The sequence below is a fragment of the Microtus oregoni genome, unplaced genomic scaffold, assembly GCF_018167655.1.
Source record: "Microtus oregoni isolate MIOR12 unplaced genomic scaffold, Mior012 000015F_ref0000493, whole genome shotgun sequence".
Lineage (NCBI taxonomy): Eukaryota > Metazoa > Chordata > Mammalia > Rodentia > Cricetidae > Microtus > Microtus oregoni.
In genome coordinates, this window is record NW_024543074.1 from 18764986 (window position 1) to 18781218 (window position 16233).

At 42.4% G+C, this 16233-nt stretch overlaps 1 protein-coding gene across 1 annotated transcript in view; it reads left to right on the forward strand.

Annotated features, from left to right (window-relative positions):
• The first annotated feature begins 505 nt into the window (after positions 1 to 505).
• Positions 506 to 16233, forward strand: part of Crlf3 (cytokine receptor like factor 3) — a 40271-nt gene continuing 24543 nt past the window's right edge. The window contains exon 1 of the mRNA XM_041664676.1: positions 506 to 674. Within this exon, the coding sequence (XP_041520610.1) occupies positions 546 to 674 (129 nt within the window). The 5' untranslated portion in view covers positions 506 to 545. The remainder of the gene's footprint in view (positions 675 to 16233) is intronic.

Consider the following 16233-nt stretch of genomic DNA (forward strand, 5'->3'; position numbering starts at 1 on the left):
TAGCTGGTTCATTACTTGGGCCTCCCTCTTACCTCCCTCCTTAAAGTATCTAGGTGGTGGCGCCTGGGTCACAGTAGCCTCCCAAAATGCCTGACTCGGTTGGCATTTACTAGGGAGGTAGTAGAGCGACGATTGCAGGCCAGAGCTGTAGCTTCGGTTCTGGGAGGGAGAGATTTCCCCGTGTCCCTCCACTTCCTCCTCTGGCAGGACAGATAATGCAGCGCCTGAGATTAGCAGTGGGAAGCGCTTAGCGACATATTCACGAGTTTCTACTAAAGCCTCCACTTGTTTCCTGAGGAAGCGTCCGAGCCGGCGCAGCACAGAGGCCGGGGGAGCAGCTAGGTAGGCGGCGCCACAGGTTCCACTCGCTCTGACCAGGGCGCCATTAGAGCGTGTACCCGCCCCCCGTCCCTTGTCAATCAAGCGGCGGGGGGCGGGGCGCGATGGGCAGGGCAGGGCGGGGCGGCGCTTCCGCTGCGCGAGGCCGCTCGGGGCCGCTCGCGGGAACCCGGCACAGTCGGGAGCCCGGCGGGTTACGCTGCCGGATGAGGGAGGCGATGGAGCCGGAGCCGGAGGTGCTGCTGCAAGAAGCCCGCGAGAACGTGGAGGCGGCGCAGAGCTACCGGCGGGAGCTGGGCCAGCGGCTGCAGGGGCTGCGGGAGGCGCAGAGGCAGGTCGGAGGGCCGCTGCGGGCCTTGGAGGGCGCGGGCCATAGGGTGGGCGCGCGCGGCGGGAGCGCCCCGAGGCTCTGAAGGGGAAGGCGGTCGCCGACCTGTTGGAGACGGGTCCTGGTGAGGTGGGCGCTGCAGAGTTCTTGAGGGGAAGACAAGTTTGGGAGACCGTGGAAGGGAGAGTGGAGCGCCCCTAAGCTGCCGTGTGGGGCACTTAGTGGAAGTAGGGGTGGCGTCGGAGGTTGAGCCACCGGAGCAAAATCCGAGGGATCCCAGAGTAATGACCGAAAAGAGTCGGGAGGAAGGGGGCATAGTGAGGGGAAGTCTGTGGTAGAAACTCAGTTTAGAAAGCCTCGGGGCAGTGACCTGGGACAGTCAAAGTGGAGACGAAGTAGACACGGAGAGGGAAGGAGTAAGGAGAAACGGAGAGGTTGAGCAGCAGTAACAGTAATGCCCAATGAATGGGGTTAATACTTGAATATCTCGCATGATCGCAAATGCCTTGAGAAATTATTGAGTAATCCCTAGACGGGCTAGAAGTTTAGGTGAAGGATGTTGAAGAGCAGAAGGAGGAACACAAGATGTTGAAGGGAGGGTATACAAAGGTGAAGGGAAGTGGAAAAGCAGATTTAAAGAAAGGACGACTCCTAAAAGGAGAAGCTAAATATACTTTCAAGTGGTGCGGTTATCTCTCCACCAGGAAAGGGCCAGCAAAGATATAGGAAAGCCACATGGCTCCTCTCCACTCTCAAAGGTGTACAGGGAAAGGATAGAACCCCCTGCCAATGCTGGATAAGACCGATGATCCTCAGGTAATTGTTAAATGCTTAGTTAATGCTTTTTGAGTAAATGGCATTTCATCAGCATCTCTCTAGGCCTGATTTGCTACGAATGCGCATCATTACACTGCTAACCTCCTTGCTGCCGTGTTGAACCCTGGTGACACAGTGCTGTGTTAACAGTGCCTTTGAATGGCGTCATCACCAAGAATTCTCCATAAACTTTGGGTTTTATGTATTTTGAATCTGTGTAGAACTGGTGTAGGCCAGGCATTATTTTAGGAGAAAACTGAGATCAGAATCTGGCTATGTCTCGCGATTAACGTGATTTGCTGAATACTTTCAAGGTGTTCCAGTGCACACATCTGGATTTCCTTTTGAAAGTTCTGCGTTATTCCTTCTGTTTTGAAGTAAATGTTCAAAAGTAGGACTTTAAAAATAAATGTAAAATACCTCTTTGTATATACTATTGTTTAGTCTGAGAATCTTATCCTGTGTACCGTGTACTTTTATCATATCCGCCTCCCACTATGTTCCCTTTAACTTTAATTAATTCATTTTTGGTTTTTTTTGAGACAGGGTTTCTCTGTGTAGCCCTGGCTGCCCTGGAACTTGCTCTATAGATCAGACTGGCCTCGAATTCAGAGATCCCCCTGCCACTGCCTCCTGTGTGCTAGGATTAAAGGCAAAAACCACTACCCACCTGCTTTTTTTATTTTATTTTATTGTTTTAAATACAGCTCTTACTAAGTAGCCAAGACTGTCCTGGAACTCATTATGGGATAACAGGAATGTTCCACCACAATTGGCTAAAGAACCCCTTAATAAATGACTTAATGCTGCCCGGTGGTGGTGGCGCACACCTTTAATCCCAGCACTCGGGAGGCAGAGGCAGACGGATCTCTGTGAGTTTGAGACCAGCCTGGTCTACAGAGTGAGTACCAGGGTGGGCTCCAAAACCTAAACCCTGTCTCAAAACTCAAAAAAAAAGTAAATGACTAATGTTTTGGCCAGTTGAAATATCTTATACATGAGCATGACTGTAGTTTATCTGCCCCAGCAATTAAGCATTAGTGCTGGCACTAGAAGAATGAAGTAAGCACCTGGGCGTAGCACTTTAATTTTTTGTGTGTATATTGAATGTAATTTTAGTGTGATCCCCACCCTAGATAGTTAAAATGTTCAGTTTCTAAACCTAGGTGTGTGGGTGTGATAGAAGACTTGCCTAATAGATCCATGGCACCGAAAAAAAAAATCTAACCCTATGTTCTTTCATTTTCTATTTACTTATTATTTATTTATTTTTTGTTGTGTGGGGCATGGGACCCAGGACTTTAGGCATGCTGAAAAACTGCTCTGCCTCTTGAGCAATTGAGTGTTGAATCCAATAATTTAAATACAGAACATACTCCTATAATTAGTGTGGTTTAGTATGGTTTTCGTTTGGTTTTTTTTTTTGAAAGGCATTGTCTCATGCTTGACACAGAAAACAATAAGAATACATCCATCACAATTTGGATTTCTGATGACATTACATTCTGACTACACCAAGGTGTCGGTCTCCTTTGTCAGCTGGGATGTGTTTTGTTCTAGTTGTGAGTTATCCCAGCTATTTCTAACTGTACTTGTTCAGATTTACTGTAGAATAAGGCTCCTGTCAAGTCAATTTTCTTTTCTTTCTCTTTTTTCTTTCTTTCTTTCTTCTTTTTTTTTTTTTTTTTTTTTTCCTGGGGGCAGGGGTTGAGACAAGGTTGCTCTGTAGCTTTGGAGCCTGTTTTGGAACTAGCTCTTGTAGACCAGGCTGGCCTCAAGCTCACAGAGATCTACCTGCCTTTGCCTCCCGAGTGCTGGGATTAAAGCCTGTCCTGGAACTAGCTCTGTAGACCAGGCTGGTCTCGAACTCACAGAGATCCGCCTGCCTCTGCCTCCCGAGTGCTGGGATTAAAGGCGTGCGCCACCATCGCCCGGCCGCCTGGCTTAAATTTTAAGAAAGTTCTATGTTATAAAAACATTATCAAAATGAACAGGTGCCTTTGTTTGTTGGTTAGGATGTTTTTAGAGTTCCAGTCATTTTCAGATCGATTACATCAAGTATATGGTTTTTTTTTTTGAGTAAAAATGTTTTGAGAAGAACTGAGAAGAAGGGATGCTGCACTGGGGATATCTTTACTTGGTTTTGACTTTTTGTTTTGCCTTTTGAGACAGGGTTTCTCTGTGTAGCCCTGGCTGTCCTGGAACTCACTCTGTAGACCAGGCTGGCTTGGAATTCAGAGCTCCTTGTGACCATTGGTTTTATTATTATTATTATTATTATTTTTTTTTTTTTTTTTTTTTTTTTTGGTTTTTCGAGACAGGGTTTCTCTGTGGTTTTGGAGCCTGTCCTGGAACTAGCTCTTGTAGACCAGGCTGGTCTCGAACTCACAGAGATCCGCCTGCCTCTGCCTCCCGAGTGCTGGGATTAAAGGCGTGCGCCACCACCGCCCGGCTATTATTATTTTTTGAGAAGGGATGGAGCTGGGTGGTAGCAAATGTCTTTTGTCCCAACACTCTACAGAGCAAGTTTCAAGGTAGTCTCCAAAGCTACACAGAGAAACTCTGTGTCAAATGGGGGGGGGTGTGGAATCCAAGGCTACACCCCAAACCAGTGTTTTCTTTTTTTCCCTTGTAATAAAATTCACATCATGTAATTCATTCAGTGGTTTTTAGTGTACTGACAAAGTTATTTAACTGTAGGAACTGGAGAGATGGCTCAGAGGTTAAGATGGCTGCTCTAGAGGACCTGCGTTCAATTCCCAGCACCCACATTGTAAATAAATACAGTTCTGTGCACTCTCCTGGCCTCCAAAATCACCACACACATTCACACATGCATGCATTTGTGGAAAATACCCAAACACATTTAAAAAATAGTTAAAAAGTTAATTAAAAATTGTTTAAATCATGATGTGTTTATTCCAGAATGTTTTCATTATGCTCCAGAAATACTGTGTATTTATCAGTTGTCACTTTGAGTAACCTAATAACAATCTAAACTATTGTCTATTTTTATGGATTTACCTATTCTGGATCTTTCCTCCTTCCTCCTCAGCTTTCTTCCTTCCAATAAGGTCCCAAGTAGTCCCCACTGGCCTCGAACTCTCTGTGTAGCCAAATATGATCTGGAACTTCCATCCTCCTGTTTGTACCTCCCAAAAACTTAGATTAGAGGCATATACCATCACTCCTAGTTTAAGTGGTGCTCCAGAACCTCGTGCATGCTAGCTAGCTACATCCTTAGACCCTATGCTAGGCATGTTGTATAAGCAGAATCATGCAATATGTAGTCCTTCATGACTGCCTTTCTTGGCTTAGAATGTACTTTCAGCCTGACATTGGTGGCATACACCTTTAATCCCACCGTTTGGGAGGCAGAGGCAGGTGGATCTCTGAGTCTGGTCTTCAGAGTTAGTTCCAGAACAGCCAGTGCTACACAGAAAAACTCATATATTAAAAAAGCCAAATAAATAAATAAACAAAAATTTAAAAATGTATTTTCAGGATTCATCTATGTGGTAGCGTTTCTTAGTACTTAAGTCCTTTCATGGCTGAATAATGTTTGTGATATGAATACATTGTGTTATGTATCCATTTACCAGTTGTTAGACAATGGGGTTTATTCTGTGTTTTAACAATTATGAATTACAAATATCTCTGTACAATTTTTTTATGTGGGCTTGTTTTCATTTTTTTTTAAAGAACATACCTACCAATTACTAGATTACGTGGTAACTTTTTAAATTATGATTTAACTGTTTCACAGATTCTTGGCATACATTTTATCTTTCCTTTGGTTTCTTACCATTTAAAATTTTCTCATAACTTTTGTCGATTGTTAAGAAGTGGCGTATATGAAAGTCTGGGGGAAGAAGGATAAAAATCTTTTAAATTATTCTGTCAAAAACATGTAGCAGTTTCTCCTCTGTGGTTAAGTTTAGGCCCTACCCTCTGTTTTTAGAGAAAAGGAAGTTCAGTGTAGGAATGCAAGGGTTGTCTCTGACTTACTGTTTTGATTTTTTGTTTTCTTTTTTAAGACACATTTTCATGTTCCTAGGCTAGCTTTGAACATAATATTTAGCTGAAGATGATCTTAACCTCTGAAGTGCCAGCAATACAGACCTGTCACCCAGCCCATCTTACTGCTTAAGTAAGTTAAAGGCTAGAGATATGTTTGGTTGTCAGGAAGGCAGATAATTCTCACAGTAGCCTACTCTGATGTGGAAATCATTAAGAATAGTTTTCTGTACCTCCTGGAATCCTTGGTACTAAGGAGTGAATACCCAAGAATTAAATAAATCCCACTCTCTGAAAGTACACCTTTGTTCATTCACTCAGTACATGTTCATTGTGTACCAGAGGTAACTTCTAAGTCCTTTATACTGAGGTCAGGGAAATAAACCTTCATGAATTTACTTGTATTTGGTGCCTGATAAGTAGGGTATCACCCCTAAAAACAAAATAAACAAGACGAGCCCGAGTTGTTTTGTATTCATTTTAAGATTTTACCTCTACTGTATTTTTCAGCATTTGTGCTATTTCTAGATCAATGTCGTTTCTGCCTCTAAGCAGACACTGAAGGAAAGGATGCCAGCTACCCACTCAGGCCAAACAGCAGTAGCACCTTGACGACATTGCTACAGTCTTAGGCCTGACACTTGAAATTTACAGATTCAGAAACTCCATCTGTCATCACTGATGGGGAGGGGCAGTGTGAGATACCAGAGAGCCTACAGTGTTTTAGTCTGTGTGCAGTTACAGCTCACCCTCAAAAATGACTATCTTGCCTTTCTTGTGTCTTTAGTAGGGTGAATTCTGTAGCCTCCAGGCATTAACCAACACAAGTCTTTGCTCCCTCAGAGTATATGCTGCCTTCCTAATTGAAGTGCTGTTTGGTGGAGGCTCTACCCAGCTCTGGTCAGTGGTGACGCCTGAATACTTGCTACTATAACTGTGGTCCAAGACTTGCAGCAGTGACTTCATCTTGAAAAGAATGCAGAATCTTAGGCTTCAGACCAGACTCATTGAATCTACTTTAGCAAGATCCCTAAGTGTGATAAGAGAACATTAAAGGGCTAGAGAGATGGTTCAGTGGTTTAGAGTGTATAAACCTAGGTTTACAGAGGACCTAGGTTCTGTTTCCAGCATCCATGTCAAGTTGCTGAAAACCACTTGTAACTCTAGCGTCAGGGATGCAGTGCCCTTGACCTCCACAGTGTCTGCACTCATTCCATAGTCCAGCACTCATGTACACATACCTCCTACATATAGCTAAAACGAAATAAAGAAAATACACTAAAGACTGAGGTGCATGTGCTCAGAGTACTTTACCATTTCAGTAGACCTTCATTGATTTCTAGGGTTTAAACTAAGTGGATTTTCCTAAGTTGCCTTGTTTTTTTCTCCAAGATTAAAATGTTGTTTGGGGCATGGTGGCACATTTTGGAAGTCCTAACACTTAGGCTAGAGGAGGATGGAAAGTTCTACCCTGAGAGACCTAGTAAGACCCTGTCTCAAAATAGTGTTGAAATAATTATACATTTTATATGTTATAAAATTGTACAAAATATGTTAGATAATTGTCCAAAAAATGTAAGGGAATACCTGATGATCTTACTTTATTTTTTGTTTTTTTGAGACAGGGTGTCTCTCTCTATAGTTCTGACTGTCCTGGAATTAATTAATGATGTAGACCAGGCTAGACTGGCCTTGAACTCATAGAGATCCTCCTGACTCTGCAGTCCCTTCTGGGACTCAGGGCTAGCATCAACATGCCTGGATGAATAATTGATGGTCCTTTTTGTTCGTTTGTTTCAAGACAGGGTTATCTGTGTAGCTTTGGAGACTGTCCTGGCATTCTCTTCGTAGACCAGGCTGACCTTGAACTCCTAGAGATCCACCTGCCTCTGCTGGGATTCAAGGCCTGTGCCACCAGTGCCCAGCATATAATTGATAATTTTAAGCCATTGACTACCCAGCATGTCTTTTTGTGACAGTATAGGTCTCAGGGTAGCTGAAATCTTGCTGTCTGTTCTACATCTGCCTTCTGAATAGCTTGTGTTATTGATCATGCCACCACGTTGGCTAGCATCTTTTACTATCTATAATGTAGCCAGTGAATAAGTTTATATATACTGTGTTTTTATTTATAATTTATTTGTGTATATGTTTCTTTTCTTTGGTTGGTTGGTTGGTCTTTGAAATATGGTCCCATTGTATCTCTGATGACCTAGAATCCACTGGGTAGTCCAGGTTGTCCTCAAACCTTGTTATTCTTCTGCTTCAATCTCAAGAGTGCTGGCATGACAGACAGTGCCACAGGCACCATGGTTGAGTTGCATTCCTGGGCTCGAAGATCCTCTCAGTAACTGTGTTTTTTTTTTAGGTAATTGATTTTAGACTACTTCTTGAAGATTTAGTTAGTATCCTTGTTTTGTTTTTTCTTTGTAAGACCAGGTTTTGTTTTTTTTGTTTTTTTTTTTTATAGATTTTTATTCCCACAGGAGTTGAAAACATACAACAGACTAAAGATTCATGAAGAAAAACAGGTTATTTCAGAAAACCAAGACAGGAAGTCTTAGCTCCGTGAAGAAAAGAAAGCTATTATTGCTGCTTTTATCTCTCACTTCCCCTTCTGTTACCATTTTGAAAACAGTAAGGAATCTGTTTAGATGTAATTTGGTGCAGCAGTAACACTGTTATAATACCCTAAGAAAACATTAAATACAGATCTAGGGAAAACTAAGAACAGATAAAGTCATTTGAAAATAACCCATAATTACAATTGTAGACAGCTCTAGTTAGCATTTTGATATATCTGTCAATGCATATTCTACGGAGGAGAGAAACTGCTCTGTATGTAACTGTATCTATTATTTTTCTTTTGGTTAGCAGTATAAGCATTTATTAAGAATATTTTCTCAAAGAACAAACAAAAAAAGTTGCCAGGGTTATGGTGCACTCCTTTAATCCCAGCACTTGAGAGGCAGTTGGATCTCTGTGAGTTCTGGGACAGCCAGAGCTGTTATACAGAGAAACACTGCTTCAGAAAACAAAAAACAACATTTTTTCCAGGTTTGGGATGTGGCTCTGTAGCAGAGTACTTAGCCATCATGTACAAAATACTTTTACATGCAGAGATAGATAACTAATAAATAATTACTTCAGGAGTTGTTGTTGGTAGTAGGATGAAATCTATTGACAAATATGGCAAAATACTAGCAGAATTCTATAGGCAAAACTAAATAGTTGGAATAGAGAGTGGGTGAGCCACGTATAACTCACTCTGTAGACCTGGCTGGCATTGAACTCAGAGGTCCATCTGCTTGTCTCCCGAGTACTGGGAGTAAAGGTATGTGTCACTACTGCCCGGCCTATATATACACACTTCTAAATTTATTTATTTAATTTTTTTTTTGAGAAGTGTGTGTGTGCCCAGGTGACTGAACTGTATTCATACAGTATCTGCCAAGGCCAGAAAAGGATGTTGAAGTTATCGGAACTGGAGTTACAAGCAATTGTGAACTGCCTAATATGGGTGCTAGGAACTGAACCCAGGCCCTTCAGAAGACCAACGAGTGCTTGGAATATGTTTGTATGTTTGTTTGTTTGTTTGTTTTATGTATATGAGTGTTTGCCTGTGGATCTGCATTGTGTGCATGTAGTTCCTGTGGAGGCCAGTAAAAGGCCTCTAATCCTCTAGAACTGGAGTTACCAATAGCTTTTATCCACCATGCGAGTGCTGGACACCAAGCCCAGATCTTCTCTAAGAGCAGCATATGTTCTTAACCACTGAACCTCTCTGCAGCCCCCATCATACATATAATTTCACTTTTTTTTAAAGACATGGTTTCTCTATCTTTGGAGCCTCTCCTGGAACTAGCTCTTATAGACCAGGCTGGTCTTGAACTCACAGAGATCCACCCACCTCTGCCTCCCGGGTGCTGGGATTAAAGGCCAGTGCTACCACCACCCAGTAAATTGCCCTTATTTTTAAATTGGTAAAATAAGCTAATTTGCTTTCTAGAAAGTCTGCCAAGTGTAGGAATAATCTTTTATTATTAAAGGCTGTCAATGATACACTTATTGCAGTTATTTTACTTAATCTTTTTATTCAGGGAATCTAGTGAAATTTGGCTTTTCTGATCATCTATTTCCTTATCTGTAAATGATGATTAAAAAATATAGTGCTTATGCTGGGCGGTAGTGGTGCACGCTTTTAATCCCAGCACTCGGGAGGTAGAGGCAGGTGGACCTCTGAGTGTGAGGCCAGTCTGGTCCACAGAGAGTTTCAGGACAGCCAGGGCTATGTAGAGAGGCCCTGTCTCAAAAAACAATAAAGAAAGGGGAAAAAGTAAGTAAAAAGTACTGTGTCCATTAAAATGGCTCAGCAAGTAAAGTGCATATGGCTGAGGACATGAATTTGATCTCTGGAACATGCGCAAAGGTGGAAGGAGAAAACCAAATCCACAGTTAACCTCTGACCTTCTCCTGTATACGACGGTGCATGACATATCCCATCACACGTACACAGAATAACAATAAACACAAATTTTTAAGGGGGTATTTAAAATGTTTAGCACAATGCCCAGGACATAGGATATTCTCAGTTGATTAGTATAATTAGTCTTAGCCACAATGATAAAAACTACTAAATATTGTTCAAAATGACATTGTTGCTTCTACTGACAACTTTCTATGTTCTTTCCCAAAATGAAAGGTTTTTTTTTGGTTTGTGAAGTAGACTGGCTTGAAACTTGTGGTATTCCTGCCTCAGGCTCTGGGATGCTGTAATTGTAAGCGTGTGCCACCATGCCCAGTAGAATGAGTTTTTTTTTTTTTTTTGAGGTCAAGATCATGCCTTATTCATTTTTACAACCCCAGTTCCTGGCACATAATAGACCTCAATAAACATGTGAATGAAAGCCTTTATAAATGTGGGTGTAGTTTTGCAGAGCTCCTTCTTAGATTGTGATCTTGATTATATTAATTCTCTTCATTAATGCAGTTAATCAAGAGTTAAACATCTGTCTCATCATATGGTTTGGTTATCTCCTGCTGCATAATAAATCGTTAAAAGTTCAGCAGTTTGGAAGCAAAGATTTTAGTTCTTTGGTGTGGCACATTCATAACCCTAGCACGAAGGCTACAGGAGAAGGGTTTCTAGGAGTATGAGGTTGGCCTGGGCTACATAGGAAGACACTTCCAAAAAAAATTTTTTTTTGCCAGGCAATGATGGCACACACCTTTAATCCCAGCACTCGGGAGGCAGAGGCAGGTGGATCTCTCTGAGTTCAAGACCAGCCTGGTCTACAAGCGCTAGTTACTCCAGGACAGGCTCCAAAGCTACAGAGAAACCCTGTCTTGGAAAAACCAAAAAGGGGTAAGGAAAAAAAAAAAGACACTTTCTTTTTTTTTTCTTCTTTTATTAATTTTTTTATACATTTTTTTTTCCCTTTCCCCTCTCCTGTTTCAACCTCCCCCTGTCCCCCACGCTCCCAGTTTACTCAGGAGATCTTGTCTTTTTCTCCTTTCTAGGTGGATCCTTGTGTGTCTCTCTTAGGGTCCTCTTTGTTGTCTAGATTCTCTGGGGTAGTGTACTGTAGGCTGGTTATCCTTCGCTTTATATTTAATATCCACTTATGAGTGGGTATATTTTATATTTGTCTTTCTGGGTCACCTCACTCAGTATGGTTTTTTCTAGTTCCATCCATTTGTCTGCAAATTCAAGATGTCATTATTATTTACTGTTGAGTAGTACTCTATTGTGTAGATGTACAACATTTTCCGTATCCGTTCTTTGGTTGAGGGGCATATAGGTTGTTTCCAGGTTCTGGCTGTTACAAATAATTCTGGTAAGACACTTTCTTAACACTACCACCCCTTAAAAAAAAGAAAAGAAAAGGAAAAAACAAAGCAACAGGTCTGGGATCTAAGTGGGACCAAGTTTAGTTCTAGTTTACTCAGCAAAAATCTTGATCTGTTGTTAGATTACAGCAAGTTTCCAAGTGTTTAATTTTCAGAGCCTTAGTATTAATTAGTAGGATTTCATTAGAGTCCTAAATGCCTTAGCATTAACTCAATCTTCCTTTTCTCCCTCCCATCCCTTTTTGGACCACACCCCCCTCTTCTGTCTTTCTTTCTCATCCGTTTGCCGTTTGTCTTCTCTACCATGATAATCGCTTTACTCTCATGGTATATCAAGACCTCTAAATGTACCAAAATGGGTATGTCGGATTTTTTTTTTTTCTGAGATGGGTTTTCTCTAGCTTTGGAGCCTGTCCTGGAACTAGCTCTTGTAGACCAGGCTGGCCTCGAACTCACACAACGCCACCACCGCCCGTAGGTGTCAGATCTTTTTTTTTTTTTTTTATTTTTGAGACAGGGTTTCTACGTAGCTTTTGGTTCCTGTCCTGGAACTAGCTCTTGTAGACCAGGCTGGCCTCGAACTCACAGAGATCCGCCTGCCTCTGCCTCCCAAGTGCTGGGATTGAAGGCGTGCGCCACCACTGCCCGGCCAGGTGTCAGATCTTAAGAGTGAGGTCATAGCGTCAATTTCATGGAATTGCTATGAGTGTGTGATTGTGTTGCTTGTCAGCTTGACATCTAGGTGGGGAGGACAACACTGGACCTAGAGTTCTATTTCCTGGTGTACTAATTTAGCATACTACCAAATCATCCCATATACTTTTTCTTTTTAAAACTTTTACAAAAAAGACAGTCATGGTGGCACATGTCTTTATCCCAGCAGTCAGGAGACAGAGGCAGGTGGATCTCAGTGAGTTGGAGGCCAACTCTACATGGAGACTTTCAGGATAACTAGGACTACGTAGAAAGAGTCCCTGTCTTGAAAAAAATGCTTATTTACTACTATTGCTACTACTATTATCTCTGTAACCCTGTCTGCTCTGGAACTCACTCTGGAGATCTGCCTACCTCTGTCTCCTGAGTACTGGGATTAAAGGTATGTACCACTAGTGCTGGGTTAAAAAAAAATTTTTTTAAAGAAAGTATTTTTAAAAGTTTGCATGTTCCCTTTCCCCTAACATTAGTGAGCAACAAATAACTAGACATGGTGACCCATCCCTACAGAAACGCTACAGTTAAGACCAGTTGGTCTACATATACGGTCTACATAGTTCCAGACTAGCTTTGCCAGGGGTACATCTAAGACTCAATCTAAATAATAAACAAAGCTGAAGGTATAGCTCAGTGGAAGAGCAGTTTCCTATTCCTAGCTGTTTGTGGGCATTGTTGTTGTGTGTGTGTGGGAGTGCATGAGCACATGTACACAGATGCATGTGGAGGCTGGAGTTTAATGTCAGTGTCTTCTTGACTGCTTTCTGCCATATTATTTGAACCTGGAACTCACTAATTCTGATAGACTGTCTGCCAGTAAATCCCAGTAATTCTCTCTCCACTCTCCCATCCCTACCCAGTGCTGGGATTACAGATGGACACCTCTGTGCCTAACTTTTTCCATCAGTGCTGGGATCCAAATTCATGTCTTCACACTTGTGGCATAACATGCTTTATTGACGGAATTATCAGCCAGTAGCCCCTGTATATTCTTGTTAATTTTTGTTTGTTTGTTTATTTATATTTAACATGATTTCTTTATTGAATCTTTGGGAATTTCACATCATGCATCCCAGTTCTGCTCACCTCTCAGTCCCTCCATATCCTCTCTTCCCCCCGTAGTGGCCTCCCAACAACAACAAAACCAAAACCAAAAAAAGCAAGCAAACAAAAATAAAACAAGAAAGAATCAAAACAACAACACAGGAAAACAAAACACCAATAAAAGGCGACTTCCCTCCTGCGTCTTTCCCACCTCTCCAACACCTCTTCATTCCTCCTGGTGGGCTTGGGAGCTGTGATGTGTCACACAGTACACCCTTTTCTCCAATCGTCTTTACTTGCACAAGGCCTCTGGTTTCTGGTACACCATCATCACTGGGTCCTCACCAAAACTCCCTCTTGGATATTCTGCGGTCTTGCCAAATCATGCAGTTATCGTTCCATGGACCAGTCCTTTCATGAGCTCTAACAGGTCCTAGATGGGGTAGATGTTAGGCTTGGCCAGCCTCACACCCACCTGTGGGTGGTAGTTGAGGTGGTCAATACAGGCCACCAGGACACCCACCCCCTCAGGTGAGAGGTAGGGTCATCTTTCCCGAGTGCCTGGGTGGAGGGACAACAGCTCTAAATGAGGGTGGGGCCAGCTTCATTGTCCATGGAGGGGCAATGTCGCCTCAGCTTGGCTCTTTGATTCCATCATGAATGGTTACCATGGACCTAGACGCGGCCCTCAGCAGCAACTTGAGCCTGTATGATATCCTGGTTCCAGGTGGGAGTGCAGGCCATTCAGATCAGCGTGGCTCTGGTGGTGATATGGCCCCTTATCACCCAGGCTAGGCTGGGACCACAGACCTAGATGTGGTCCTTGGCAGCAGTCAGGTCTGGATGTCTCCATTGCCCCCGGTGGCAGTGCTGGCCACTCAGATTGGCACAGCCCCAGCAGCAGCATGACCCTCAGACACTAACATGGATCTTGGGCATCCATGTATGTAGCCTTTGAGGGTAACAGGAACCTCAAACATTAACACAGGCCTTGGCTGAGTAGGGCCATGGACCCAGACATGGCCCTGAGCTGCAGCTCTGGTCCGGACATCATCATGGCATTGGGTAGCAGTGCAGGCCACTCAGATGTGCATGGCCCCCACTGCAGCATATCCCTTGATCACCAATATGGACTCAGGTGGCTGGCCTGACCTCGAGCATTCACACAGCCCTCCGTGGCAACATGGGACACAGACTTCAACATAGACTCTATGTCAGACATGGTCCTCAGTTAGCTAATGGTTTTTAAAGGTAGTCTTGATTTTAATTTGACAAAACAATTAAGAAAATTCTTAGATTAAAGCTGGAGGATAAAAGTCCTTCTATAACTAATAAAAATGGGTCTTTTAGAGATGATAGTTTAGATTCCAGTTACTTGGCTAACATCATATTTTACTTTGTTAACATATCAAATATATGTTGCACCTTTTTATTTTATTTTCTTCGATCTTTTGTGACTAGGTCTCTTGTAGCCCAAGATGGCCTTGAACTCTTTATCCTCCTATGACAACCTAAGTGCTTGATTATAAATATGCATAGTCAAGTCTGGCTAGGGACGTCTCTTTGTTTTGCTTTGTGTTTTAAAATAGGGTTTCTTCTGCCTCTGCCTCCCAAGTGCTGGGATTAAAGGTATACACCACCTCCACCTGGCCTGCTAGAGATATCTTAATTAAGGTTTTTACATACAATTTTATGACCTCTCTAAGTGACTATTTTTATTTTATGTCCATTGGTGTTTTACTTATATGTATGTCTGTGTGAGGTGTCAGATCTCTTAGAACTAGAGTTATAGACAGCTGTGAGCTGCTATGTGGGTGCTGGAAATTGTACCAGAGTCTTCTGAAAGAGCTGCCAGTGCTCTTAACCATTGAGCCATCTCTCCAGCCCCATTTTTTTCTTTTTTTTAAATCCTTTTTCTTTTTTTTTTTTTTTTTTGGTTTTTTAAGATAGGGTTTCTCTGTGTAACAGCCCTCAAACTGATAGGGATCCACCTGCCTCTGCCTCCCAAGTGCTGGGATTAAAAGCACGTGCCGGCTCCAGCCTCCCCCCCTTTTTGTGGCTTTTTCGAAACAAGGTTTCTCTGTAGCTTTGGTGCCTCTCCTGGAACTAGCTCTTGTAGACCAGGCTGGCCTCGAATTCACAGAGATCCACCTGCCTCTGCCACCCAAGTGCTGGGATTAAAGGCATGCACCACCACTGCCCAGCTTTTATGACCTTTTTATAACAACTCTGGAAGAAAGTATGTAATTTGTGTTGTTTAGTATCAGTGGGTAGTGTTTTGTGAGCTCATCATCTTGTTAACTTTCAAAAGTTTCTGTAAGAGGGAAAAAAGTTAACTATAAATTTAACTCAACTTTAGTGATACTTTGTCAGTTTTAATGATCTTACAACCCAGGGCTGGTGATGACAGCACACCTTTAATCTGAGCATTGGGGAGGCAGCACTGACAGCTGGAGGTAGAAGGATCAGGTGTTCAGTTCAAAGCCATTCTCAGCCTTATAAGAATAAAAGAGAGCCGGGCGATGGTGGCGCACGCCTTTAATCCCAGTACTCGGGAGGCAGAGGCAGGCGGATTTCTGTGAGTTCGAGACCAGCCTGGTCTATAGAGCTAGTTCCAGGACAGGCTCCAAAGCCACAGAGAAACCCTGTCTCAAAAAAACTAAAAAACTAAAAAAAAAAAAAAAAAAAAAAGATGGTATAATAGAAAGTGTCTTCAGGCAATACTAAATTTACTGATTTTCCTGGAAACCGTTTATTTATCAACATTGTTTCACAGTATAGCACTGGCTAGTGTGGAACTCACTTCATAAACTTCTGGTTATAGGAGTGTGCCATCATGCTTGGACCTTCTTAAAATCTTTTTTTTTTTTTTTTTTTTTTTTTTTTTTTTTTTTAGGAGAATTTCTGAATCCTCTCCTCTGTTCTTTTTATTTATTTATTTATTTATTTATTTATTATGTATACAATATTCTTTCTGCGTGTATGCCTGAAGGCCAGAAGAGGGCACCAGACCTCATTTCAGATGGTTGTGAGCCACCATGTGGTTGCTGAGAATTGAACTCAGGACCTTTGGAAGAGCAGGCAATGCTCTTAACCACTGAGCCATCTCTCCAGCCCCATTTTTTTCT